Source organism: Nipponia nippon, unplaced genomic scaffold (assembly GCF_047370975.1).
Source record: "Nipponia nippon isolate SJK-2023a ecotype South Korea unplaced genomic scaffold, ASM4737097v1 scaffold_2, whole genome shotgun sequence".
Lineage (NCBI taxonomy): Eukaryota > Metazoa > Chordata > Aves > Pelecaniformes > Threskiornithidae > Nipponia > Nipponia nippon.
Genome location: NW_028262336.1, coordinates 57,130,694 through 57,155,946, shown reverse-complemented (window position 1 = coordinate 57,155,946; position 25,253 = coordinate 57,130,694). Strand labels below are relative to the sequence as shown.

General features: G+C 52.7%; 1 protein-coding gene across 2 annotated transcripts; it reads left to right on the top strand.

The window, feature by feature from the left end:
* Positions 1-14,361: 14,361 nt before the first annotated feature.
* On the top strand, positions 14,362-24,261 carry SHOX (SHOX homeobox). Of its 2 annotated transcripts, none has more exons than XM_087758247.1 (5): positions 14,362-14,635; positions 17,917-18,125; positions 22,401-22,458; positions 22,553-22,641; positions 24,016-24,261. In XM_087758247.1, the coding sequence occupies exons 1-5, from the start codon at positions 14,362-14,364 to the stop codon at positions 24,259-24,261; spliced, it is 876 nt and encodes a 291-aa protein (XP_087614373.1). The 2 variants fall into 2 exon arrangements, with proteins under 2 accessions (XP_087614373.1, XP_087614372.1); XM_087758246.1 differs by having other exon boundaries at positions 22,553-22,651; positions 23,990-24,261.
* The last annotated feature ends 992 nt before the right edge of the window (positions 24,262-25,253 follow it).

Genomic DNA, 25,253 nt, shown 5'->3' with positions numbered 1-25,253 from the left:
GAGAGGAGCTGTTTCTATGGGCTATACCAGATACCTAGTTTAAGTACTGATGTTAGGAAGCTGATAGCTATAGGCTTTCTGCATGAAGGTATTCTCTGTTAGGTGGAGATTCAGAAAAAAAGACACTAAATTAGATTCTTTGAATAGACCCCTTGAGAGACTTGCCCCTACCCCTGGGTAAAACATTGAGACTAGACTCACAAATGAAAAATGTAAGCGTAGTTGTACACTCAGCAGCGTGGATGTCCATCTAGGCTCTGAGCTTGGACTCCTAAACGTAAACGGAGAGACTGGCATGTGAACCCACATGAAAATTAATTCCCAAGGTCAGGCCTTTGAAAACATTTACCAAAGCAGGCAGGCAATTATGAAGTATTTCAGGTGTGGTGATGCACTTCAATTCATTTCCTATTGACAAGCGTTGGGCAGTTCCACCATGAACATCTCACTCAGGGATGGGGTGTAATCTGCAGGTCTGGTGTGGGGGAGGTGGTCATACTGGTGGCTTTCAAATTTTACATCAGGGGTTTATGGCCTGCATGTGCATCAGAAGCATGGTTAATTGTGAGCTGTGATTTTTAGGATCATAGGATAATTCAGGTAGAAAAGGACCTCAGCAGGTCACCTACTCCAGCTATAAATGGGGTCAGCTCCACAGCTGACCCGTATGCATTTACAGCTGTATATGTCATGTAAGCCTTTATTTTTGCTTCTTTTGAAGAACATGATTATGGAGACTATATGTGTGTTTTCCTAGTGAGTGTTGATTTTTTTTTACCCCTGTACACCACACTTTGTTGAATACTAAGGGCAGGTGTATATTAAGGAGTCTATATTACTTATTATTTGTAAAACTGTAATTTTAACAAACTGAGAAAGCATTGCTAATATTCTATAAATAGTTTTGCTTCGAAAGCAAATTTCAGAATTTTTGAAAATCATTTTGGAAAGTCATTACTTTGTCATTCTTTACGTTGAAAATGGCTTCCAGTAGCAGACCTAACTCTGACATCTTCTGTTCAACTTGGCAAGCAGGAGAACCACATGAAGTCACCTGGTTTGCATCACACATCTAACTCAGAGACAGAAAAAAATGGTTACTGTTGAGCCTTGTTACTGATCGATTGCCTAATAAAAAAACAAAAACAAAGCAATGTTAAGAAACGCCTGTTCAACCAACCCTGCCAAAAATCTTTCTTAAACTACAGTTTAGGATTGCAAATATATTCATACAATTTTTCTCCCAATGGGCCTGTTTTATTTTAAAATCACTTTAGAAGTAATAGAAATTTGAAGCATGCACAATTTACATTTGACATTTCGTCCAATCTATCTATTATATAAGGATGATGTATCTGAATATGAAGGATCTTGAGGCATAGCAAGGTTGCCTGGTAATGCACAAACAGACCGCAAAGGGAGTTCTCTTTTCTCTCATTCACTTTATAATTCTCTGAAGGACAGTATCATTTTTGTATCTCCTCCCTCAAGCAGCACGAAGTCTGTGTCCACAGAGCCTGAATATTTGCCATGGGAAAACAAAACAACAAAGAGAAAAAAATTAGTATGAAAAATCTTAGAAAGTAAGGGACAAAAACACAACCATGTTTAGCAGTTGTTACTAGTAAGTTATTTTTAAAATTAGTTGCGTCTGTGTGCTTCTGGAAAAACAATCATAAGAGCTATTACATGAAAATCTAAATAAGGAAAATAATTCAGAACACTCCAATGCATTTTACTTGCATATTCGTAAAAAGTAGGAATTAGTCAGTCCCAAATATTTATGTATGCATTTGACTGTCCAAACTATGAATATAGTAGTCCTTGCTACTTACTCCCTGCGTGCCATGTTACGTAGGCACACAAAGTGAAAGCAAGTCTGAGCTAAGGTGCTGGCCTGTGCATTTCAGTGGCTGAAGTCTACGCTCACTCCCCTCTGTCTGCGGGTGGGAGAAGGAGGTAACCTCTGGCAGAGGAACAGCAATAAACAGCTGGTGATGGTAACTTCTTAAACTGTTCCAGCTAGGTCTGCCAGATTTAATCTGATCATACCCCTCTTTTGCTGTAACAGGAAAAAAAAAAAAACAATTCGTAATTACTTAAACCTGCCCTCTCGAATGCACTCTCTAATTTGAGGTGCCTCACCTTTTGATGGTTTAGGAGATATGCAGGACATGACTTTTTGAAGAGCGCAGTATTTAACAACTTATAAGGATTGAAGACAACAGGAATTGACAACACATGCCACGGTTTTAAATCTGGACATCTTGTCTCAAATTACAGATGGAACAGAGACACATAAATGACCGGCCACTTTTAAAGCCTGGGCTCTGCTCTTCCCAGCCACCCCACTAAAGGATTTGGGCATCTTCATCACGCAAGTGTGAGGTGTACACCCTGCTCAGGTCCTCTCTTTCCATGAATCATCCCTTTAAAAATCACGGAAACCACTTTGCTGTTTAGTGTTTCCATCTTAAGAAGAACAGTTATTTTTGGGTCACTGGTGGTTCGGACCAGTCTGCCAAACAGAACAGATGAGATGGGTCAGTTTGGCAGACAGCAGTGATTATTAATTATTATTTCCTTGTAATCTGGTAAGACCTTGTTCAGTGAAGGGCAGAGACCCCACAGAGATGCTGTGAAGATACTTTCCTGCATTTGGCTCATGAGAACAAGATGTGATGAGCTCTGTGGCCAAAGGCAGAAAAAGAAGAGAGAACCTGTTAAACTTATTATCTGTGTTATGGAAAATGCCTAAGGGTCCCAAGGAACATGAAACTGCCAAGCAGTAGACACAACAAAAATGGAAGCAATGCCCTAAACTTTATAGACTGCATAGATAAGGCAGATAAATGAAGAGAAGACAAAATGTTCTGTTTAATTCCCATCTTGCAGGTGGGAAACTGAGGCAGAGAAAGACTAAAAAGTGATTCACTCAACAGCACATGGGAAATCCCTGGCAAAGTCACAGATGACAAACCCCAGAAATTCCATGCCGTCAGCAGCATCATCACCAAACCCTCTTTTGTAGCCAAACTCTTCTCCTTCTGGCTTTCACTGGTGGGTTTTATCTGCACCAAGGCTTTCACATTACTGCAGAGCTGGCCTCCTGATTTCTTTTTTTCTGTACAAAAGCTTTTATATATATAACTATATTGCGCTTGATGCCACACCTTAGATCAAAGTGTGCCTCCTTTCAAAGGCAAGTAGTTAAACTTCAGGCAGGTTGAGCTGACCCTTCTCCTTCCCCAGCACGACCCTCGTGAATACTTGATCGAGTCATGGGAAGGACAGTGATGGCTCGGAGAAAAGCCGCAGTGACCTCTGCTAATACTAACAAGTTTCACTCCCCATGAACGCAGCAAGGATTCATTAGCGCAGGGAGGATCCAAAAATATACAGGATGAAGAAAATTAGGCAAATTAAAGATGCACTCAATTTTGCCTCCTCTAAAATGGATTCCCAGAGGAGTGCAGTCAGTTTAACTAGTTTTAAAAGCTGCGGTGTCTAGAGGCGATGTACTTAACTGTTCCCTTCCTCCTTGCACTTTTAGCACCCAGCTCCTTGTTTTTTTCTAGTTGCCAGAAGGGTTTATGCAGGTTTTGGGTTTCTTTTTTCCCTTACAGCCCAACACAGGCTCTTTGCATGTTTTCCTGAGACCTTTGGCCCTTGTCCCCAGGCTTGCCTCCACAAGCAGCCGGCCAGCCCTCACCAACCCGCGGCAACACAGCTGCGGCAAGCTGCTTTCTGGGTTACCCGAGCCTGCAAAGGCACTCAGGGTCTCTGAAGCCTTTCATATCCCTCCAGTTGCTCCTTAATGCGGAAAGCAGGAGTGTCCCACCATAGTAATCAATTGACGTTCTCCTTAAGCGTGGTCCATATGAGGATTTCCTTGGAACCTCCCTGCAGCAGGCAGAGGAACCACCGAGAGCTGATAATCTTCTAATTAATAACACAGAGTTAGTGAATAACTCATGCTTTACAAATAAGTCAGCACATGGAGGTCTCAAGACCCCAGTGTATCCAAAGGAAGCCCGAGAGAAACTAATTGACATCTGTGGGGGCTACAAGGTCTGTTGGCTAGCCTTGCAGCTCTCCACAGCTGCTCACGCATACCCAGAGGAACTAAGGGGAGGCTGCAGGCGGCCAATTTTTAAACAAAACCAGAAACCCCCACAGCCTCGTCAACGGGTGGATATTCACGCGCGTGGACACGCAGCGAGGGGTGTAAACAGGAGCACGTGGTGAGATTTGGGTGCACGGCAGCCTAAGTCCTGCTTATTTAGCAACATCGAGGACAGAATTCCCCTCTTTAAGGAAAAATAAATGAACAAACACTCTTCTCTCTGACGGTGACTCCCGTCCCCTGCCCCAAAAGGAGCAGCATTACTATGCCATTAAACCTTTTCCTTCCCACAGCTTTTCCTCACTCAGCATTAAATGAGGACACAGTGCAGCAGAGGGACCTGCAGATGTCAGCCCTGGGCCTCCATTTCCTTGGGGCTGATATCAGCAGACCCAACTATTTCTGAAGGCCACATCTTTACTGCCGAGCAGCTGAGCCTGCGTGAGCGAACCCTGGGCAAACCACTGGCAGGGGACTTCTTGCTGCAGAGGTGACAGAAAAGTGCAACGAAGGAAAAAAGAGTATCTGCGGGGAAAATAAGCCCCAAAACCCCCTCCAGTTCAGGGAAAGGAAGGAAAATATTTCACTTTGCTGCTTCTGGTGCCAGCAGCCCCAGCAGCATCACCCTTCCCACTGGTGCAGCAGCCCCGCTGGTGCTGAAGGGTGGCCCTGCGACTTCCCAGGTGTCCCAGGACCGTCGCCTCTGGGGGCTTTTTGGAGGCCAGCACCGCCCCAGGACCCTCTGCGTCCCACAGGCTCTGGGGGTGACGGCTCCCCTAGGCCAAGCAAAGGCTGTGCGTAACCTGCAGCCCTGAGCCCGTACCTGCACTGTTGCTCTCCTCGCAGGGCAAGCAGCAGCAGGGCAGCTTAAATCGGTCATTTCAAAAGTCGGAGATTTCACATGGCAAGCGCGGGGAACCTTTGAAATGGCAATAAAACACATGGCAGAGTTTCAGTTTTCCCTGTGTTTCTAAGTCTAGTCAAGTCTAGTCTTCAAGCATTTCTAAATCCAATTCATCTACAGAAAGCCTGTGCGCTTGCGGGTAATTAGCTTGGAAGATCTCTTTGTTGCCTCAGCCTGGCTCTGTATAATACGCTCTGGTGAGTCGGAGAATTTAGTTCACTTAGAATGGGGACATGTTAAGAAACAAGCTTGCAATCCTCAAATTACGTCTGTCATTCGAAAAAATAAACCTCGCTCTTTCAAATCCTATTTACAGGGGCACAACGCAAGCCCCCGTCAGCAGAAGTGTCGTGACCTGCCATGCGTGGTAGGTGCTCCCCAGGGCTGTGTCCTGTCCTGTCCACAGGCAGTTCCCAGCATTAAGTGAAGTCAAGGGTGAAGCACAGGCACAATATAAGGGAAAACCACAAAGACGGGATGTTCCAGGAGTAATGTAACACCAGGGAAATTAGGAGTGGGATGCATGTATCTGAGAGAGGTTTCAACGAGCAATTCAAGGGCTGAGTGTATGAACTGAAGTTTGTTGTATCACTTATCCCACTGGTTTTCCTCTGCCACAGCATGGCTTTCTGACTACTTCCACTCTTCTGTTTTTGTGCTAGACACGGGGCTGTGTTGCGGTGAAGGGCAGCCCGGCTCAGGCAAAGCTGAGGGTGTCTCATCTGGGTAAACATCCCTCCCGCCGGCGGCTTCGCTGATGTCGTTTCGCTTCGTAGAAAGTTGAGGATGTTTGGGGGGGGGAAGGCAGCCTTGCTGTGGGGCTGGTAGCCCAGGGAACACTGCTGGCTGCGTCCCCCAGGCTGTCTCCCAGGGGGCTACCCCACAAGGGGGTACACCCAGCATACAGTAGGGAATTAGGAGCCTTTTCAGGCTGATGCTCAGAAGGTAGAAAGCCCTTAACCCCTTCTTCCCCAAAGAGGGGAAGGAAGAGAGGGCAGGGGAAGGAGGAGAAGGCAAGCTGCTTCTTGTACCACCTTGCAGACCCCCTCCCTCCATGTTATTCTCACCACCGACCCCTTAGAGCCTCATTTGGCAAGGGGCTTAAAAGCACACCGTGCTGCTGTCGTATAACTTCGTTGCACCACTCACTCGCTTCTACCTAGAGCTACTGTTCCCGGGCTTCCCACCTCCCCGAGTCTCACCTACAATAATCCCTATCATAAGCACCTCTGCAAACCCCCCTCTGTACAAGACGGGGGGAAGCCCTGCCTGCCGCCGGCGGTAGAATGTCTCCATTGTGGCCCCGTGCAGGCGCTGTATATAATCTTTCTCTGCCAATATATGTCTTCGTGAGCTGCCCCCCGCTCCCCCTCCCGAAAATGAAACGACTATTCTTTTCTGTTTTAAGTAGATTTCGTGCAATAAAAAACATTTTATTGCTTCCAGTAATTGGTATTTAATTTGCAGGCCTTTACAACTTGCAAAGAACAGACTGCTTTAGCCGGAGAGCTGGGATGTGTGTGCACTTTGTGGATTTTATTCCACTGGCACTTGCTTAGTTGACCAGTGTAAAACGATACAATTATGGTTTTGCAATCAGAAAGGCTGCAGATAAAGACCTGGAGAGACGTTATAAGGTCCTGGGTCCAATTTGAAGCAGCAGGCAAGACAATATAATTTTAGGGGGCGCTGCCAGCCTCAGACATCAAAACTTGACTCCTGTTAAGTGTTTTCCATTTTACTGTCAAAAAATCAAAGGCTGTTATTTAAACCCGGAGTCTCTTAAAGTTGATTTTCTTTCTCTCTCCTTCTCCCCCACCTCTTTTTTTCCCTTTAACTACCCTGATAAACGCGAGGCGAGGTAACCTGTGAAATGTTAGCCCCCTCGCTCCCCGCCTCGCCGTGCAGAGGCACTGAAACCCGCCGCAGCCCTTAATGCCTTTCTGGGGTGAAATCTCGCTCCAGCCGGCCCCATCCCTTCCGACGGCGGCCGGGCGGGGGCGGCGGGGCGGGGGGGGGGGGGGGGGGTCTGTGCCCGTCGAGGGCCGCGGCTGCGGGGGGCGGCAGCCGGGGCCGGGGCCAGGTCAGCGGGGAGCGGGGGGGACGCGGCCCGACCCTTCCTCGGGGGAGAGGCCACTGCGGCAGCCGCCTCCCGGCCCTGCGGGTGGGGGGAGTCCGATTTGCCCCCCGGGGGGTCGGAGCAGAGCTCAGCAGCAGGGACGGGCCGGCGCACCTCGCCCACCCGCAGCCTACACGAGTGGGGACCGGGGACGGGTGGTGGGGAGTCCGCCCTGCGCCTCTCCGGGGCACGGCTGCAAATCTGCCGTTAAGACGCTGCCACGACGGGCGGCCCCGGGCAGGGCAGCATCCCGCCCCGTCGGACGCGGGGGCAGCGGGGCCGGCGGAGGCGGGGGCGGGGGGCATCCCACCGCTGCCGCTCAGCCCTGCCAGATCGCGGAGCGGGGGGTCGCAGGGCTTCTGTCCGTCTGTGTGTCTGTGTGTCCCCGTGTCTGTGCACGCATGCCTGTGTGCACGGATGTGTGTGTGTGTGTGTGTGTGTGTGTGAGTGCATGAGCGTCCACGCGTGTGCGTACTCCCCAGGTCTGCGGGGACTTAAGGACCTACCGCCGGACGAGGCCAGCACCACCGCGGAAAGACCTTCGAAAAACACGCGTGTTGTTTCCAACTCGCTTTACCGGCGCGGTCACGGCGGGGCTGACGCCGCGGCGGCGGAGCGGGGGTCAGCCGGGGTGCCCGCAGGCCGCCCCGCACGCCGCCCGCAGGCCGCCCCGCACGCCGCCCGCAGCAGCCCCGCACGCCGCCCGCCCCCGCCGGCAGCCTCCGCGCCTCCCCTCTGCCCACAGCCCTGGGCAGCCACATAGGCAAGCCGTGCCTCTTTCTTATACAAAAATATAGGTAAATCCACGGGCTTCTGCTTGTAATAAACTCGCAAATGAACTATTCCTTCCCTTGAGTATTAAACCATTATCTGATTTAAGTTTACTCTAATGTTTCAACAATTTCGTTCCGGTAAGGGAAAAGGATGGGGGCGGGGGGGGGGGGGGGGGGGAGAAGAGATCGTTGCGCCCTTGACAGGATAAATAAATAAATAAATGTAACCCTAAATAGTCTTCTGTAGGAAAGAAGTTAATATACTCAATTATTTTCTGAAAAAGATCATAACATCTGGAAATTGATATCAAATGGTGTACAATCCCTGAGAGACGATAAACTTCCACTGTATAATATTTCCACTAGAAATCTTAATAATCCCATAAATCTTCCCTGTGAATTGGGAAAATGTAACAGTTCATTGAAATACTCGTTGGGAAATAATTGAAAAAATGTAATAGTTCACTGAAATATTCTTGGAGTTTTTTCTTTCTTTGGTGCTGTTGCTAACTCTGTGCATGTGTGTAAATATTCCTACTTCGTTTTAAAGACATACGCGGAATATTCCCTTGAGCGCTGCATACCATAAAAGAAAAATATGCCCTTTCGACTTATTAATCATTATTACAGAGTTCAAAATTGCAGCGTCCCTCGCACGTTACTGAAGGAGGCAAACAATTCTCTCTGTGTCTATTTTGTGTGGCTAAAATCACTACAAACTTCACAGCTCGGAACTTTCTTTTTTCCCCTCTTTTTCTGCGGTTTTTCTGATAGACTCTTCCATTGCTGCTCGAGTTATCCAGGGCGACTGAAACCAAGGGGGCTACTCGCCCGTTCTGCTCGCCCACTAAATCGTAATTAATTACACACAAAAGCAATCGCTTGTTGTAATTCACCACGTGAATGTTTAATTTTACAGAAGTAAAAGTAGATGAGGATTTGAACGCGCCTTGGCTCCCTGTAATGACTGTAAGAGTAATTAATGTCGCTGGCAAGACGCAGCTTTTTTAAAAAAATAATTGCGATAGAGAAGAGAGGCTGTGTGTGTGTCTCAGCGTGTGGGTTTGCATGTGCCCCCGTGCAGGAGAGAGGAGAGCATTTGTGTGGTTTTGTATTGAATTAATGTACCCCTTTGGTTACGTCGCTAGAAGTCGGAATAAAGACAATTAAGCCCTTAGCATTTCTGTCACACTCCATTAATTACTGCGGCGCTCCTGTCCCGACCGCTCCGCAACATGTTCCTCAGGTACGAAGCCCGTCCAGCAGCCTCAGCCGGGGAAGCAGGCTATTGTTACTTTAAACTACAGCCTTTCAAAGGTTCTTTATTTGACTTTTCATCCAAGATTGTTTTCCTCTCCTTTAAAAATGTTTTTCTAAAAATAAAACTCAACATAAATGTTTTAAGATTAGATTTGCGGGGAAACAGTTTAATTTTCACCATATGTTGCCCCGGCGGCTTGTAGATTTTAAAAAAATAAAATCTTTCCACTGAAGCTACCAAAAAAAAAAAAATCTAATATAAAAATGTATTCTTCCCAATGCGTTTCCCTCCTGTGGGCCATTTTACGGCCCCCAAATAAATCTTTAAGGTTGGAAGGAGGGGAAAAAAAAAGTGCCCCGATGGCGGAAAAGCAAGTCCTGCCATGATAATGTCCTTTATTAATATTGTAGATGTGTAGTGTGCTGGATGGATCAATCATATCCATTCACAATCAGGATTAAGAGAGCCTATTTTAATGAAAATCTATTAGTCTCTCATTTGAGACACGGATGTTGCTTAAATCAATAAACAGCATAAAAGAGAATACGACGCAGGTTTCTAAATTAAAAAAAATCCCATCTATGAAATGTGTTAAGACGTCTGTAAAATCCTGAAACCCTCGATCGATACTTATAAATATTTAATGGTTTTTTTTAAACACAAATTGAAAACCATTAACACTGCATCCATTCTTATTATTAAAACAAATTGTCCTTGGAATTATGTGCTGTGGAAATGGAGCCAGATTGAAAGGGCATCCTCTGAAATATGTTTACTCGCTTTCATGTAAACCAATAAAAATCTGCAGGAGTCTGTAGCGTGAGCAGAAAGGTTTGATGTACAATGTCCATGATTACAGTCTCTGAATTAATCACGAGAGAGAGAGAGGGAGGGAGGGAGGGAGATGGAGAGAGAGGACTCGGTTATCTACTCAACAAAATCTTGCTCTTCGGGTCAGAGCTTATTAAAGCGTGGATTAAAACGATGATTTTTCTGTTTGCTTATTTGCCCCATTTCGACCAAAATAAGCTGGGGGGGGGGGGGGAGGGAGGAAATCGGTTTGGCCCTACGTCATACCATGAGTCAATGTACAAATGTAAATTCCTCTTATAAATATGAAATCCAATACTTTGCCTTGGAAATGCTTAAAGCTGATGCAACGCTTAAACTCATTCATAATTATTCCTCTCGTTTAACTCTGAGAAAAACCCCGGTGGTCAAGAGCTCCCTTCGGAAGCCGAGTGAAAGAGACCACGCGTACCGACACCACGCTGAACAAATGCGCTTCCGCGGCTCCGGTCGGGGGCCGCTCCCGGGCAGGGCGAGGCTCCCTGCTCCCAGACGGCCCCCCGCCCTCCTGCCCCGCTCGCCCCCGGCCGGGTTTGAGCACCCGGGGCCGGGCACCGGGAGGCGGCGGCCCCCGGGCGGGCTCGGGTCTCCGGAGGGGACTCAGTCCCGTAGGGCCGCGGCGGGGCAAGTGAGGGGAGGGGAAAGAAGGGAGGGGGGGTGTGTGTGGAATGAGCGCCCCCCCCCCCCTTTTTTTGCCCAGTTAGGACGCCCAGCAGGGCGGAGGGGTCCCGTCCGGTGCCCCGGGGCGGTGGGGAGGGTGGAGGAGGAGGATTTGGGGGCACAGTGCCCCGCGGGTGACCCGGGAGGCCGTGCTGCCAGGGGAGCCCTCAGCACGCTGCTGATGCCCGGTCCTGCAAGGGACCGGGGGGAGTGGGGGGCGTCAGGGAGAGAGGGCTGCCGCGGCAAAGGGGTACCCGGCGTGCCGAGCTGAACCGGGGTCCGGGGGCAGGTCTGAGGGACGCTGGTGACTTCTTAGTTTTGCGACAGGGTCCCAGGAGCTCTGTGCCTGCAAGGGGACGGGGTTTGGACGGCAGCTCCTTCCCTCCCTCCCTCCATCTCTCCCTCCCTCCCTCCCTCCCTCCATCCCTCCATCCCTCCTCCCCAGCCCGTTGTCAGGAGCAGCAATAAGTGTAATTCCCCTCTGAACCCGCTGCCAAAGTTTGTAGCGGGGTCAAAAGTGCCCCCCACCTTTGCCCACACCCGCACCACCTTGCCCTAGGTGCCCGCACGGCCGCGGGCTGCGGGGGCGGAGGGCGGGAGACGCTCCCCGCCTCCCCCCGCTCCCCACCGCCCCGTTGGGCCGGGCCGGGCCGGGCCGGGCCCGCCACCCCTCCCAAAGCTCCGCGCTTCGCGGAGGGTGCCGTGAGGCCGTGCGCGCCCGCGGAGCTGCCCGCACCCCCGCGCCCTCCGCCGCCTGCCCCCGCGGGGGTCCGCGGCGTGGGGTGGCGGCCGGATCCCCGGGGAGGCTGCGACTTGCACCACTTTTTTTTTTTATTATTTCCCCCTTTTTTTTCCCCTTTCCGGTGCTTTGTTTCGCTTTCGGAGCGAGTCTGAGGCAAGTTCGCCCCCGTCTTGCAGAGCTCCCCCCCGGCGGCCTCCCCGCTGCCGTCGGGGGCGGCGATCGGCGGTGGGACGCGGGTTGCCGCGGCATTTGCGCACCCGGTGGCTGCCCCGGGCCGAGCTGCGCCCCGCGGGCTGCGGGACCCGGGGGGCCACCGGCTTTCCCAGCGGGCACCCCCGCGCGCTGCCGGGAAGCGGGGAAGGAGGGCAGGATGGGGATGAGGCGGGGGGGGGGGGGGGGGGGGGCGGGGGGCGGGAGGCAACAGGGCTTTTTTTCCTCTCTGTTGTAGGGGGCTTGGGTTTGCCCCTGTCCTCGGGGCCCGGCGGTGGCAGCAGGGGCCCGGGGGGGTCTCCGGGAGAAGCGCGGCCCCACTCCCGCGTGGGCGGCAGGCGTGGGGCTGGGCGCAGGGCGGGGTGCCGGGGAGGAGAGCGGGACGGGGGCGAGGGGGAGGAAAAGGGGGGGATGCGGAGGAGGGGGTGCGAACTCCGGCCGCTCGGGGAAGCCGAAGCGCACGGTGCCCCGGCGGGGCCGGGGAAGCGGGGCTCGGCAATGTTTCTCCTCCTTTGCCGTTTGCTGCGAGGGCGGCAGAGGGAGGCCGGGCGCGGCGCGGCGCGGCGCGGGGGGGGACCGGCGCCGGGCGAGCCGAGGGCTGGGGAAAGTTTTCCCTCTCCCCGCGGGAGCGGGTGCCCGCGTCCCGCGTGTGCGTGTGCCTCGCCTCACGCGCCGCGAGCCCGTACACGCGCGGAGTGCGGGGGAGAGGCACCGGCAGCAGCGCGCCGTGCCGGGGTCTTTCCCTACCATACGCTCCTTCCACGTCTGTCCTTCGCCTTTATTATTTATGTGGTGCCGTGTGATATACATTAGAGCCTCGGATTTGATTGGCGTTTGCGATGACAAGACCTGTTTGTTAAGTCGCAAGGCTTCCTCGGCTCCCTCACTTGTGAAATGAACTCTGGAGGAAGGATGCCACCGAGACACCACAATATAATAAATGTCAGGGATAGCCGCAGTGCCGAGATCAAATGATCAATCCTTGTCCCCTAGATAATAACTTTAAATTCGCACAGGGGGAGATTGATTTTTTTTTTTAAAGCCCCTTATTAATTGCTTCCTCGATTATTATTTTTTCCCCTCCTCCTGTGGAGGTGTTAACTCTGGTGCTGGGGGCACCTTTGGATTAATTAGACGTATTTTTAGTGTTTTAATGTTCTGCTAATTTTCAGAGCAGTCCCACGCTCCCCCGGTACAGAAACAATGGCCCCTTGCGCCGGCAAGGAGCCTCCTTCGGTTGCGATTCAGAGCGGAGGGTGGCGTGATGATGGGCTCTGATTATCTCAAACTCGAGGCGAGGGAATGAGAAGGACGTAAAAAGCCAAACGACCAGAAGACAAAATTCCTCCAAACACCAAATAACCCTTCGCCTTAAAGCCCGAGGAGAGGAGATAGAAATAAATAGCTGGCAAGTCGGCTCCGCTTGCGGATCGAAGGGTGCGGAGAGGGGCTAGAAATGCCGGCGCTGTTATCTGGAGCTGAACCTCAGGCAGCTATTCAAGCGCACAGAATAATAATTATTCCGGGAGTACAACAAAAATAACAGCAGCCTACCAAGAACAAGGTGGGGAAATTATTGCCAGTCCTATCTTAAATCCGGCAGGATAAGTTTCGTTAAAAAAAAAAAAAAAAAAAAAAAAGAAAGAAAAGACGATTTAATGCTCTATTTGTCGTGTGCAAACTCTCGTGTTAACAAATTACCCCTCCACTGCACGCAGCAGGGTAGCTCTACATCCAAAGAAACATTTTAGATTTTAATTTTCCGCAACAGTATCTTCAGACGGCATAATAACAGTAAACAAGAAAACAGCCCCTGCAATGTTTACACGCACCTGGAGAGCCCCCCCACCTACAGATACCCCCCCCAGCCGAGCAGCCCCCCCCCAAATCCTCCGAACGCACCGACACGGATCTCCGAGACACCTCGCAACTTGTTTAAGTGCAGCACACGTCCCCTCCGCGCACCCACCCGCCCGCCACAACCGGCAACGCTTTCAAAGCCGCATTTTTGGTTCGCTGACTATTTTGACCATTTAATTAAGCGAAATTAGCTAAATAGCAAATCAGGTAGAATTCCCAATGATTACAACAAATGCACATCTCCGGCTTTTTATTCATTACCTTTTTTATTGAACACTCAGTTTCTTTTCCTCTTGACAGCGATACATTTAATTGCAGGAGCACAGTTATTTGATTAGCTGTGGGTCCGTTTTTACTCACGGTGTTGCCACGCACAGGATGTCCTTACAATCAATTAAGTCTTCCTCGACTTTCATTTCTGCAACCCATTTACAGAATGCAGATACCTATTTTCATCTTTTCCTCTCCCCCCCCCCCCCGCTTTATTCCTCTCTCTCTCTCTCTCCCCCTCTTTTTCGCTTTTGCCTCTTTGCCTCCCTAAATCAAGGTGCAAAGATGCCAAAGAGTGATGAAATGAAAAGAAAGCCAATTGCTGGACTGAGGTGGGGGAGATAGCTGCTAGGAGTCCGCCTGCGACTATGGAGCAGTCAGTAATTGCTGGAGACAGGGAGAGCTGGGGGTTGGGCTGAGGTAGCCATGTATAAATAGTGTGATCTCAAATTGAAAGGCATAAATAACAGCAGGAGTGATCTAACCCTATACAGCCCATCTTCTACGTGCAAAAACAGCGTGCGGAGGACGGCCACATCTCCGACTGAAAACAAGTGGATCTCTGTGGATAAGATCACCGGGCAGCCATGGAAGAACTTACGGCTTTTGTATCCAAATCTTTTGACCAGAAAAGCAAAGAGAGCAGCGGCGGCAGTGGCAGCAGCAACAAGAAGGAGACGATCACGTACAGGGAAGTTTTGGAGAGTGGGTTGGCTCGCTCTAGGGAGCTTGGAAACTCTGACTCTAACCTGCAGGACATGACCGAGAGCAGCAACCATTGCCCGGTGCATCTTTTCAAAGACCACGTAGAGAGCGACAAGGACAAACTGAAGGAGTTCAGCACGGGCAGGACGGCGGAAGGTAAGAGCGGGGCTGGCCGCCCTCCGCCCCGCGCCCCTCGCCGGCGGCCCCGGCCCCCTCCCGGCCTGGCCCCGGCGCTCCGCAGCGGGGGCGAGCCGGCCGCCCCGGCCCCGGCCACCCCGGCCCCGGCCCCCCCGGCCCCGGCGGGGCGAGCGGGCTCGCCTCCCGCAGCCTGCCTCCCTCCTCCGGCCGCCTCCCTCCCGCAGCGGCGGGAACAGGCGCTGAGAAACAGACATGCCTGCGTGCATAACCTGAGCGGAGCCCTGAAAAATAAGTGGCAACTTCGGTCCTTCCCCCCCCTCCCTCACCCCCGCCAGCCCCCGTTCACATCCGAAATCGATCCGGTGCGTTAGGCGCTCGCTCGCCCGGGGGAAGGGGGCAGCGCAGGACGTCAGACATTTTTGTCTGTCTGTGTATTTTTGTACGAGAAAACCTGGTCCGGGGAGTTTTAATGCCTCCGAAGACCTGTTCTTCCTGCTTCCGGGCCCTCAGGATGCTGCTGCTTCTCCTGGGAGAGAGCGGGATGTGGAGAGGGCTCTCCCTGGACATTTTGCCTTGTGTCGGTCAGCCTGTCCTATCCAGAGGCTGCGGCCGGCGAGGAGGAGGAGGAGGAGAAGGAGGAGAGGAGCCTGGCTGGGGGGGAGCTGCCCGGGCCCGGGTGAGACGGAGCATCCCTGCGGAGAGAGGCACCGGCCGGCCCTGCCGCCTGGTCCCTCGGTCCCCTGCCCGCCCTTCTCACCGGGGCCCGGGCAGCACCGCGTCCCGCCGGGGTGCGGGGACCGCCGGCCGAGGGGTAAAACGCCTGTTCCTTCGCTTAGCGGAAAGAAATTCAAATTTAAAATGATTTTTAAACCGAGCCGGCTAAAAGTCAGGCACAGGCTGGCAGGGGAAGGAGAGAATAAAAAGGGCGGGGGGATTAGAAAGTTGAGAAAGTGTCTCTAGGCAAGTTGGACAGGTGGACCTGCCTGGGGAGCTACCGGCTAGCTTGGGGCAATAAAAAACGGTTAATAGGTTGGGGAACAACAACCAGTCTTTCAGCTGTTTCCTACTGTTTGATCTTGTTTAATATAACATTGGGCGAAAGGCAATTTAATTTACAGCCCAAACGCTTATTTAATATCCTCCTCTCTTCCACCCCCTCCCCAAACAGAAGGACGGGGTATAATCACGTATTCGGGTACCCGTATTTCTGCACAAGCCAGTACCACTCAGCACTGCTGATTTTCCTTCTCTGGTCGAGAGATTGCAAAGCGAAAGGGTTCAGTTTAGAGGAAGCATTCGCGCAGGAGGTGGTTTTAAAAAATGAAAGCAGGGCATGCTTCAGGAAAAAAAAAATTAAAAAATGATAATGTGAACGAACGAAAAAATAATCTCTCTGCTACTCCCCCTTTTCCCTGTGTATCGAAATTCCGGCTTGTATGTTTAGCTAATCTAATCTATGGAGAGGGGCTGGGGGTGGGGATGGAAGGGAGGAGTTGGAAAGAGCTGAGATGCTTGTGACAGTTTAAATTCATGCCAGGTTTCAGTCTAATTTCAACTGATTCCGGCGTGTGATTTCAGTCCCACCGATACGTTAGTTAATATTTTATACCGATCATGGACATGCTGTAGCCTCGGATCTCCGAAAGGAGACAGAGCTTTTGAACGCGCCTAATTTTCCCTAGGCATTTGCTGGGTTAGCACCCTCGTCTTTTCACAGGCGTTCCCCTTACAGGAGAAATGCGAACAAAATGCCATTAAAACCAACCAGCCAACACCCCTCTGCGGAGGCCAGACCCTTCCCAAAGTTTTATGGAGCCGATATCCAGCCCGGAGCCGGAGCCGGGGAGCCCGGAGGAGCGATTACGGCCAGGGACAGTTTTCATTTCGGAAGTGAAAACGAGCACTTCGGCTTGGGTCCCCGCCTCGCTTAAGCGCAGAGGCAGCTCAGGACGTTTTATTACGTTCAATTAACTTACGATTTGCAGTTCGTCATTTGCATTTTGGGATGCCCCTAAGTGTATAGGGCAATATATATGTGCACGCGCACATTTGTGTGTGTGCATACATATATATATATATATAAAATACGTGTGTATTTGATGAGGGAAAACGGATTTAATTCTGGATCGTCTGCAGCTGTGGCTTCCTCCCCAGCCCCACACCGCCCCGGAGGTGAAGCAGGACAAAGGAGGCGGCCGGGGCCGGCTCGTCCCGGGGCTCCGCGCTGGATGCGCACCCCGGCGGGCGCCCCGGGCCGGCAGGGCATTCCGGGGAGCCGGTTCAGCCTCCAGAGGTGCTCTCTGCTCCCGCACCTCCTCTCTTTTCGTTAGCCGGATTTAAAAGCTTTAGGTGCTTTAGGCCGCCTGGCATTAGGACAGGGGGAGCGGGGGGGTGGGAAGGAGGAAAGCAAGCTATAAAGCCAAAACACGAAATCCCCCCCAAAACAAAAAAGGGCAACCGGTTTCTCCCGCTAGACAGCGGGAGACCCCCAGCCCTGCTCCCCTCTGCCTGGGACAAGGGTGCACAGCGGCTGCCTCCGGCCGCAGGCTCGCCCCCAGCCCTGTCCGGCTCCGTGAGGGCTGTGGGGGGCGTGCCTGCTGTTCTGGAGGTGCTGGGGGGCACCCACGGTCCCTGAGTCCGTGCAGGCCCGCCGGCCCGGCAGTGTCGACCTGCCGGCAGGTATTTTGGGGGAAGGAGGGGTGATAAGGAGGAGAGGGACGGACGGTCTCAGTCTCAGGCCCATGGAAAGTTTCTTTTACGAGGCAAATATTTTCACCATGACAGCGGTGGGGAGCTTCTTGCATAACCCGCTTTACTTCGGGAGAAAACGGCGACGGAGAAACCCCCTTCCCCCGCCTCTTCCCACGGCCTGGAGGTACCGGGGGGCCGGCGGTTTCCCTACCACCCCCTTCCCCGAACTGCCCGTGCCAACCGGCGGCACGGCTTCCTCCTCACCCTGGAAAGAAAATAAAATTGTATTGATATATATAATTTTTCTGATGGGCCATCAGCCAGGCAAGGCAGCGCGGCTCCCTCCCTCCCTCCCTCGGCCCGGAGCTGGCAGCGGGGCTCAGCCCGACCCGGTGCCCCCCGGCCCGGCCCTCAGCCCCGCTCGCCCCTCCGGCCCGCCGGGTCCGGCCCGGGGACCCCCCTCCCGCCCGCCGGTTTCCCCCGCAGGGTTGCGCTGAGTTTGGGGACGAAGAGAGGGGAGGGGGGTGACCCCCGTGTGCTGCGGAGAGAAACTTCGGAGAGGTGCGAGGGGAGGCTCAGTGTCGTTTTCCCCTTCCCCCTCCCGGCAGGGATCTACGAGTGCAAAGAGAAGCGGGAAGATGTGAAGTCAGAAGATGAAGATGGACAGACCAAGCTCAAACAAAGGAGAAGCAGAACCAATTTCACACTAGAGCAGCTGAATGAGCTGGAAAGACTTTTTGATGAGACTCACTATCCGGATGCCTTCATGAGGGAGGAACTAAGCCAGAGGCTGGGACTGTCTGAAGCTAGGGTTCAGGTAAGAGAAAGGCTCTGTTCCTGGAAACGTCCTCACCTCACTTCCTAACTGCCAGCGGATCCTAGCACAGTGCCCCGCTTCATCCCAAGCGGGGAGGTGAAGGCAGAGACGACACGTGTGATGGGGAAGCTGTGTGCAACTCCGCTCTACCTGTCCTGCCAAACAGTAATTCTGCTCTGGGAATATCTGCTCGTGCCTTGCGTTTCCTAGGAAGGCAGTTTAATTTTTTTTTTTTATTATTATTATTTTGGGGGGTGGGGTGGTGATAGCGGTGACAAGTCTCTAATAACTGAGCAATTCGCTGGGTTTTTAATTATTGTATTTTTCCTTGCAAACGTGCCATTAACTCTCCTTTAATCCTCACTTTCTTCCCCCACCCTCCTTCTTTCATGGGTCCGTTATAAAAAAAAAAAAAAAAAAAAAAAAAGCCCAGAAAACAATCGCCGTGAATAAGGCTAGACGGTTTGGGTGCTGAGGGATGGGATTAGGCAGAGCCGGGGGAAAGGTGCCCGCTCTGATTCGCGCAGCAAGCGTATGAATGCATGGCACCCCATCTGGCCGAGTCTCCCCCCGTCCCTCCCATCCCGCTTCAGATACAGCTAAATACCAACTAGCCTTCGAAAACCTTGAAAACAGGCCCGGGCTGCTGTAGTTCTGGGGCCATCAGAGCCGTCTGTTTGGGTGGCTCCACATCGATTGTTTTAAAATTCGATTTTCCGTTTGATGCAGGGGAAAAATACATCCCCCCGCCCCCCAAGCCAACTAGGGAATGCATCCCCAAAACAAATGTCGTGTTAAAAAAGAAAACCCTAGAAATAATTAATAAGATCAACCTGTGGCTCCCTGAGCAGGCCTAGAGCAGGAGAAACCTGGAGGAAATCCCTCCTTAGGTTATAACTCTGTGCTTGGCCTAACAGACCCCAACCAAACCAAAACCCAAGAAGAAAAAGTCACCAAGCCAACACCCCCCCGCCCCAGCAAAACGCCTTCACGCCCTGGGAGACAGGAGATGCGTGTGCATACGTGTCTACGTCTATACGTCTCTGCGCGGGGCAGGCGTAGGTGCGGGTGCGGGCGGAGGCGGAGGGCCCGGTGCCTGTCCCCATCCCAGGGCAGAGCGGGAGGACAAGGAATCCAGCCCCGAGCTGGAGCGGGCAGAGGGGTGGCCTCGTCCCCCTCCTTAGACAGGGCGGCAGGCGGGCAGGCTCAGCCAGCCCGCGCCCGGGTGAGCCGCTCTCCCGCTTTAAACAACGGCCTCCTGGAGGCATTTCCCGAAATAAATAGGGTAGCCAGGTTGTTTTCTTTCTTGTTTTGTTTTTTTTAAAGGCTCTCTTCTCCCCTCGGCTCCTGCCTCTCTCACTACAAACGGAGCTGGGCGAGGGATGGTGCCGGGCGCATGCCTTAGGAAGGGCGGCTCGCAGGGGATATTGCAGGGGTTCAGAGTGCTGCTGGCCTACTTTCTCCTGGAAGATTGATCTAACCACACCATATAAATTAATGAAAAGATTAAACTTTTGCTGAAGGGGACATCAACTCTTATGTCATCTTCCCAGATCTTCTTACTTGGGCTCTGTAATATCTTTCCAAGGCCTTGATGTACTGTTTCTATAAAAATAAATTACTTGTAATTGAATTCTGCACTCTTTCTTTCAAGTACTTTATTACTGAGCAGCACCTTAACAGGATGTTCATAGTTACAGGAAAATTGCTGCTCCAAGTGCTTAGAGATGTTAAAACAGCACCAAAAAAAAAAAAAAAAAAAGAAAAAAATGATAGTGATTCAGGCAGAGATTATGAGAGAGATAAAAAAAATAATAAATCTAACAATCTCACAAAAGAGTTTTGAATGAAAATAAAGCTAGAAATAAAAGAAATATCAAGAGGGAAAAGAGGAGAAATGGATAATTAATTAGGAAATAAGCAGAGCTTGATATCCATCGAGAAATGGAAGCGGAAAAAAAAGGAGGAGAAAGGGGGAAAAGGGAAAGGTTTTTTTTTTTTTTTTTTTTAATACTTTCAGAGTTGTTCTCCAATTCCTATCTGAACCGCTTGTCCCTTGCTGTTAAAGGATATAGTTTCAATTTAGTGTGGAAATTTGCTGTAAATAAATTGAAGCTCCTATGGTAGCTAGTCCTTATTAACCTTTTATTTTTAGTGTTGTACTGGAAACTCATATCACCCAGCTGTCAGGGTTATAATTGAAAGTTATGAGACCATAGTGAGGAGCAGGCAGTAATTCAATTACAACAAATATCTTTGGGTTTATGGTGCAGGGCTAAATTAAATGTCATTATTCACTGTCTCTAATGGAAATCAAAAGGAAATCAGATTAGAGCATTTGTGAAAGAAATCACTGAGTGATCCTTAATGAAGAAATAACTGTCTAAAACAGTGTACTGTGCTTTACTTAGCATATTCATGACTAATTGGAATTGATCGTGAATCACACCAAGCCTGATTTATTATCGCTTAACGCAGTGGCTAATTCATCACTTTTATTCCTCATAACCTTATTTTTTCATAGCTAAAGGGAAAGGGCACTTCGTTTTCCAGATTCAAATATAATTTCTGTTTGAAAGATGTTCTGATTTGCAAGAGAAGTTGTTTAAACGCTGCTTAAATTCCTCCTGACAATTTATACTCCTTTGGAGGGGTGGGGGGGTGGGGGGGCGTGGGGAACGCACGCAAGGAGATTTCCTGCAAGGATTTACAACCGTAAAAAAATGTATTATTGTCGCTACAGCGCGATGATATTTTGCATGCCATATTAAAAAAAAAAAAAAAAAATGTAAATCCCTAACGGGCCGGTTAACAGGAGAAGCGTTGCACGTTGTTAATACTTGCGTGCTGCTCGTACGGAAAAGCAGGCTTGTGCCGCGCTGTGCGTTTCGAGGCGGCAGCGACGCCCGGTTAGCGCTAGCCACCAGCCGGCGGGGGCCGGGGAGCGGCAGCGGTCGGTCCGTCGGTCGATCCGTCCGTCCGTACCCGCAGCTACCCGCTGAGCGCTCTCCCCCGGCCACTCTAGGCAGGAAAAATGGTGCTCCAAATCAGGGAAGGCCAATTCCTACTTAAGAAAATCACTGAGGTACCCGAGGTAATTAATGCCTTTGGAAGCCTTTCTTTGCACTAATTACTCCGTTGTAAATGACCATCATTAAGGCAATTGAAGAAAGCTTGAAGGGAAAATTTGATGTAGGAAGTGCAGTTAGTATTAATTAACCGTATGATCTCTTGGCAAGTGCAAGAACATCAAAGGTTGTAGGTGTTTGCTTAGCTACAAGATTTTATCAGCGGTGAAAGTCAATGTTTGTCCATATTCGGGAGGTTTTGGTGTCGGGATAAGGGTCCACAAAACGTTTTGGTCTGTGCCCCTGACGATCCTTTGGGGAGAGCTGATAAACCAAGCTCCTCGGAAGGGGGGGAGTAGTGAGGGTCTGAAATGCCCCTGGAAGGGAGGCAGGGGAGGCACGGCGGCAAGTTCTGCGCTCGTTTGAGTCAGAACGGCTGGAATTAGGGCAGGATTATTGGATTACGGGCATTTCTCGGGCAGGGGCATAAGCACTTCTTTACACCCTTGCCTGCAAAGATGTTGCTCTTGTCTGTCCAGAAGCGGGTTTTGTTTTCTTTTAACATTTGGGGAACGGGGAATGATTCAGCCCCTCTTGTGCAAGTTCAGTATCTCGCATCTTCTTTGAGATCTTCATTCGCATCTTCATCGTTTCCAAGCCCAGCCCGGGAGAGAGCAGTCGGTCCGGCGGCTCAGGGGCCGGGCCCCGGGGGCTGAGCTGGCCCACGCTGGCTGTCCCCGGGATGTCTGAGGCGCGGCTGGAAAGGGGTCGAGGGTCCCACCCGGCCTGCCCGTGGGCTTAGTTTAAGCGTTTGTAGGGGCGGCCCCTGTCCCCAGACGGGTGGCACAAGGACGGCCACTGCCCGCCCGGGGGACAGGGTGGCCTCGGTGCCAAGCGGCCAACTCCCGGCCTCCCCGGCTGCGAGGGCGCTTCTGGTCGCCTAGGGTCAGCTCCCGCTGGGAAGCCACACCGAAGCAGGAGCAGGGCCCCCCCAAGCAGCCCCCCCGCAGCACACAGAGGGGCTCACTCCGCCCGGGGCTGAGCTCTCCCCCTCGGCTGCTCCCGAGGAGAGACCTCAGCAAAGTTGTGCGGAGCCCCTCGCCTCTCCCCTCCATCCCTATCCCCGGAGATAATCCTCTCTTAGCTGTCTACCTCTATTTTTGTTTTTGTTTGTTTGTTTTTTTTTGTTTGCGTTTTCTTTTCACAGGTCTGGTTCCAGAACAGGAGAGCAAAGTGCCGAAAGCAGGAAAACCAGATGCACAAAGGTGGGTACGGGGTGCGGGCCGGCCGGGGGGGGGGGGGCGGCCGCGGAGCCCTGGGCCGCCTTCGCCGCTCACCCGGCCCTGTCTCTCCCCGCAGGTGTGATCCTGGGAACCGCCAGCCATTTAGACGCCTGCAGAGTGGCCCCCTATGTGAATATGGGAGCCCTGAGGATGCCTTTCCAACAGGTAGTTAGCTCCGGTTTTATTTTCCTTTCCCCCGGCAAGCTCTGACCCCCTTTCGTTTGCACGGGAGGAAGCCGGACACGTTTACAAGTGCCATTTATATAGAAGTTGGCACGTATTAAAAACAGGCTGTAAAACTTCGCGAAGGAGCCCCCGCCCGGCTGCCGGCAGCTCAGCGCCCCTCGGGCCCGGGGAGGGGGCCGAGCGGGGGGTCCCGCCGCCCCGGGAGGCGCCGCCGGTGCTCCGGCCCCCCCGCCGCGGGCTGGCAGAGGGCCCCGGGGCCGCCCGCAGACGTGGCAAAGGCGGCCTGGCCTCCCGGGGGTGCAGCGCCTTCCCGGGGCGGGGAGGGCCGGGGGGTGCCCGGGCAAGGCCCCCCTGGGCCCCGCGGGGACGGAGCGGCCCGGCCCCGAGGGCTTCGGTCTCCGCCGGGCGCCGGAGAGCGCTGCGGGAGGGTCCCACGCCGCGGGCGGAACCACAAGGGGGGAAAAAGCCAGGCGGACCCTCGTCCTGGCGTTCTCCCCCTGCTTCTCGGGCGGGCGGTCGAGGCCGGGCCTTTTCCGACGGAGGCAGCCGCCCGGGAGGCGGGAGGCTTCTCCCCGGTACGCTGCCGCCGGGCCGGCCGGCCGGGAGCGGGGCCCGGGTCCTGGCCCCAGCGAGGCGCAGCCCCCCGGGGGAAGGCCGCGGGGGGAAGCCGGGACGAGGGGGATGAAATTCCGTCCCGCTTCCAGCCCCCCCTCGTAACCCCCCCCCCCCCCCCCCCCCCCTCTTTTTTGGTCAATTAATCGGGGAATCGATTTTTCCCAGCCCAAAGGGATCCTCCACCACCTTCTCCGTCTCAGAGACACGTGGAGCTGACAGATTAATTGTATTGATTTTTAAAAAGACATATTTGGACCAAAATAATTAAATGCATAAATAAACTCTCCCCCACCCCTCCCCGAACCTACCCGGAGCTGAAATCTCTCAGTCAACCCAACGTGTTTGTGTAGGTCGAGAAAGCTCCAAAGCAAACACCGACCCGGTATATAAGGGACCCGTGGCCAAAGAGTTTTTAGCAAGGTATAAATAAACATCCCTGGAAAAAAAAAAAAAAAAAAAAAAAAAAAAAGCTATGTAGCACTTGTTGGCGCCCGTGCGTTGGGCCGCATTTTTTTTTTTTTTTTAATTTTATTTATTTTTTTTCTAAGCACGAGGAGGGTTAAGTGTGCCTCTGGCTGGGCGCGCAGCGGAGACTCGCGGCACGGGGCGCGGCGGGCTCCGGCGGCAGGCTGCCCTCTCGGCTGCCGGGAGGGCGGGGGCCGGGCCGGGCCGGGGGGTGCGGGGGGTCCGGTTCCGCGGCCGCGGGGCTGACGCCGTGTCTCTGCCGCCGCCGCCCAGGTCCAGGCGCAGCTGCAGCTGGAGGGCGTGGCCCACGCGCACCCGCACCTGCACCCGCACCTGGCGGCCCACGCGCCCTACCTGATGTTCCCGCCGCCGCCCTTCGGGCTGCCCATCGCCTCCCTGGCGGAGTCCGCCTCCGCCGCCGCCGTGGTGGCCGCCGCCGCCAAGAGCAACAGCAAGAACTCCAGCATCGCCGACCTGCGGCTGAAGGCCCGAAAGCACGCCGAGGCCCTGGGGCTCTGACACGCTTCGGCCGAGCCCCCCCCCCCGCCCCCCGCCCCCGCAACCCCGCCCCGGGTGCCCGCGGCCGGCGTGTGTGTGACCCGCAGGGACCGCCGCTCTGCGCCCCCGCTCCTCCTCCTCCTCCTCCCCGGCCGCAGGGCGAGCAGCGGGCGCTCCGGGCCGCCCTGCCGCCTTCTCTCGTTTTTGTGCTTTATTTTTTTGTTTTGTTTTGTTTTGTTTTTTATTTCCTTCCCCTTTCCCAAGGTCTGCGAGCGCTCGGCGGCGGCCTCCTCTCCGCCGCTTTCCTCGCCCTCTCGCCCCCAGAGACTCGGCGGCCGGGCGAAGAGGGAGGCCCCGGCGGCCGTTGGAGGCCGTTGGTGGCCGTTGGTGCTGCGTGGCACGGTGGGGGACTCTCCGCCCGCCGCGGGGCGAGGGCGCCCGGCTCCCGCATCGGGCAGAGGCACACACGCAGCAAACACGCACCCACGAGTCAGAGACTCCGCGGAGGATAAAGTAGGTGGGAGGAGAGAGACAGGAGAGTTTAAAAAAAAAAAACAAAAAAACCAAAAAACACAAAAAGAAAAAAAAAAAGAAAGGAAACGCTCTCTAAATTATGTTAATCTGTGAACATTTGGGGACACTTCGGATTTTGACCCTGGCAAAAGTGATCGCTCCAGCATAACGTCATCTGCTGCTGTCAGTTTTGCTACCTTGTGCATGTGTCTAACTAAACACGTTTTGAAGATCAGAAATATATTAGAATGAAACTAAACAAAACAAATAGTAATAATAATAAATAATAAATCCTTGGGGCTGGTCTCCATTAAAGATGACATTTCTTTGTTGCCAACAGTATTATTTCACTGCCATGAATCTCTTCCATCACTGAGGAGCTGCTGCTGCAGAACTGGTTTGAATTTAAATGTGGAATTTCAGATCTGAGGCAAGGCAGTTTTTTTTTTTTTTCTTTTCTTTTCTTTCCTTTCCTAAAAAAAAGCAGCAATAACAAAAAA

Excerpts from the sequence above, each read along its gene's own strand:
- SHOX (XM_087758246.1), top strand. The coding sequence starts at position 14,362 with ATGGAAGAACTTACGGCTTTTGTATCCAAATCTTTTGACCAGAAAAGC. Across the intron at positions 14,636-17,916 it reads CACGGGCAGGACGGCGGAAG|GGATCTACGAGTGCAAAGAG; the intron begins GTAAGAGCGGGG and ends CCCTCCCGGCAG. Across the intron at positions 22,652-23,989 it reads TTTCCAACAGGTAGTTAGCT|GCCGTGTCTCTGCCGCCGCC; the intron begins CCGGTTTTATTT and ends CGCGGGGCTGAC.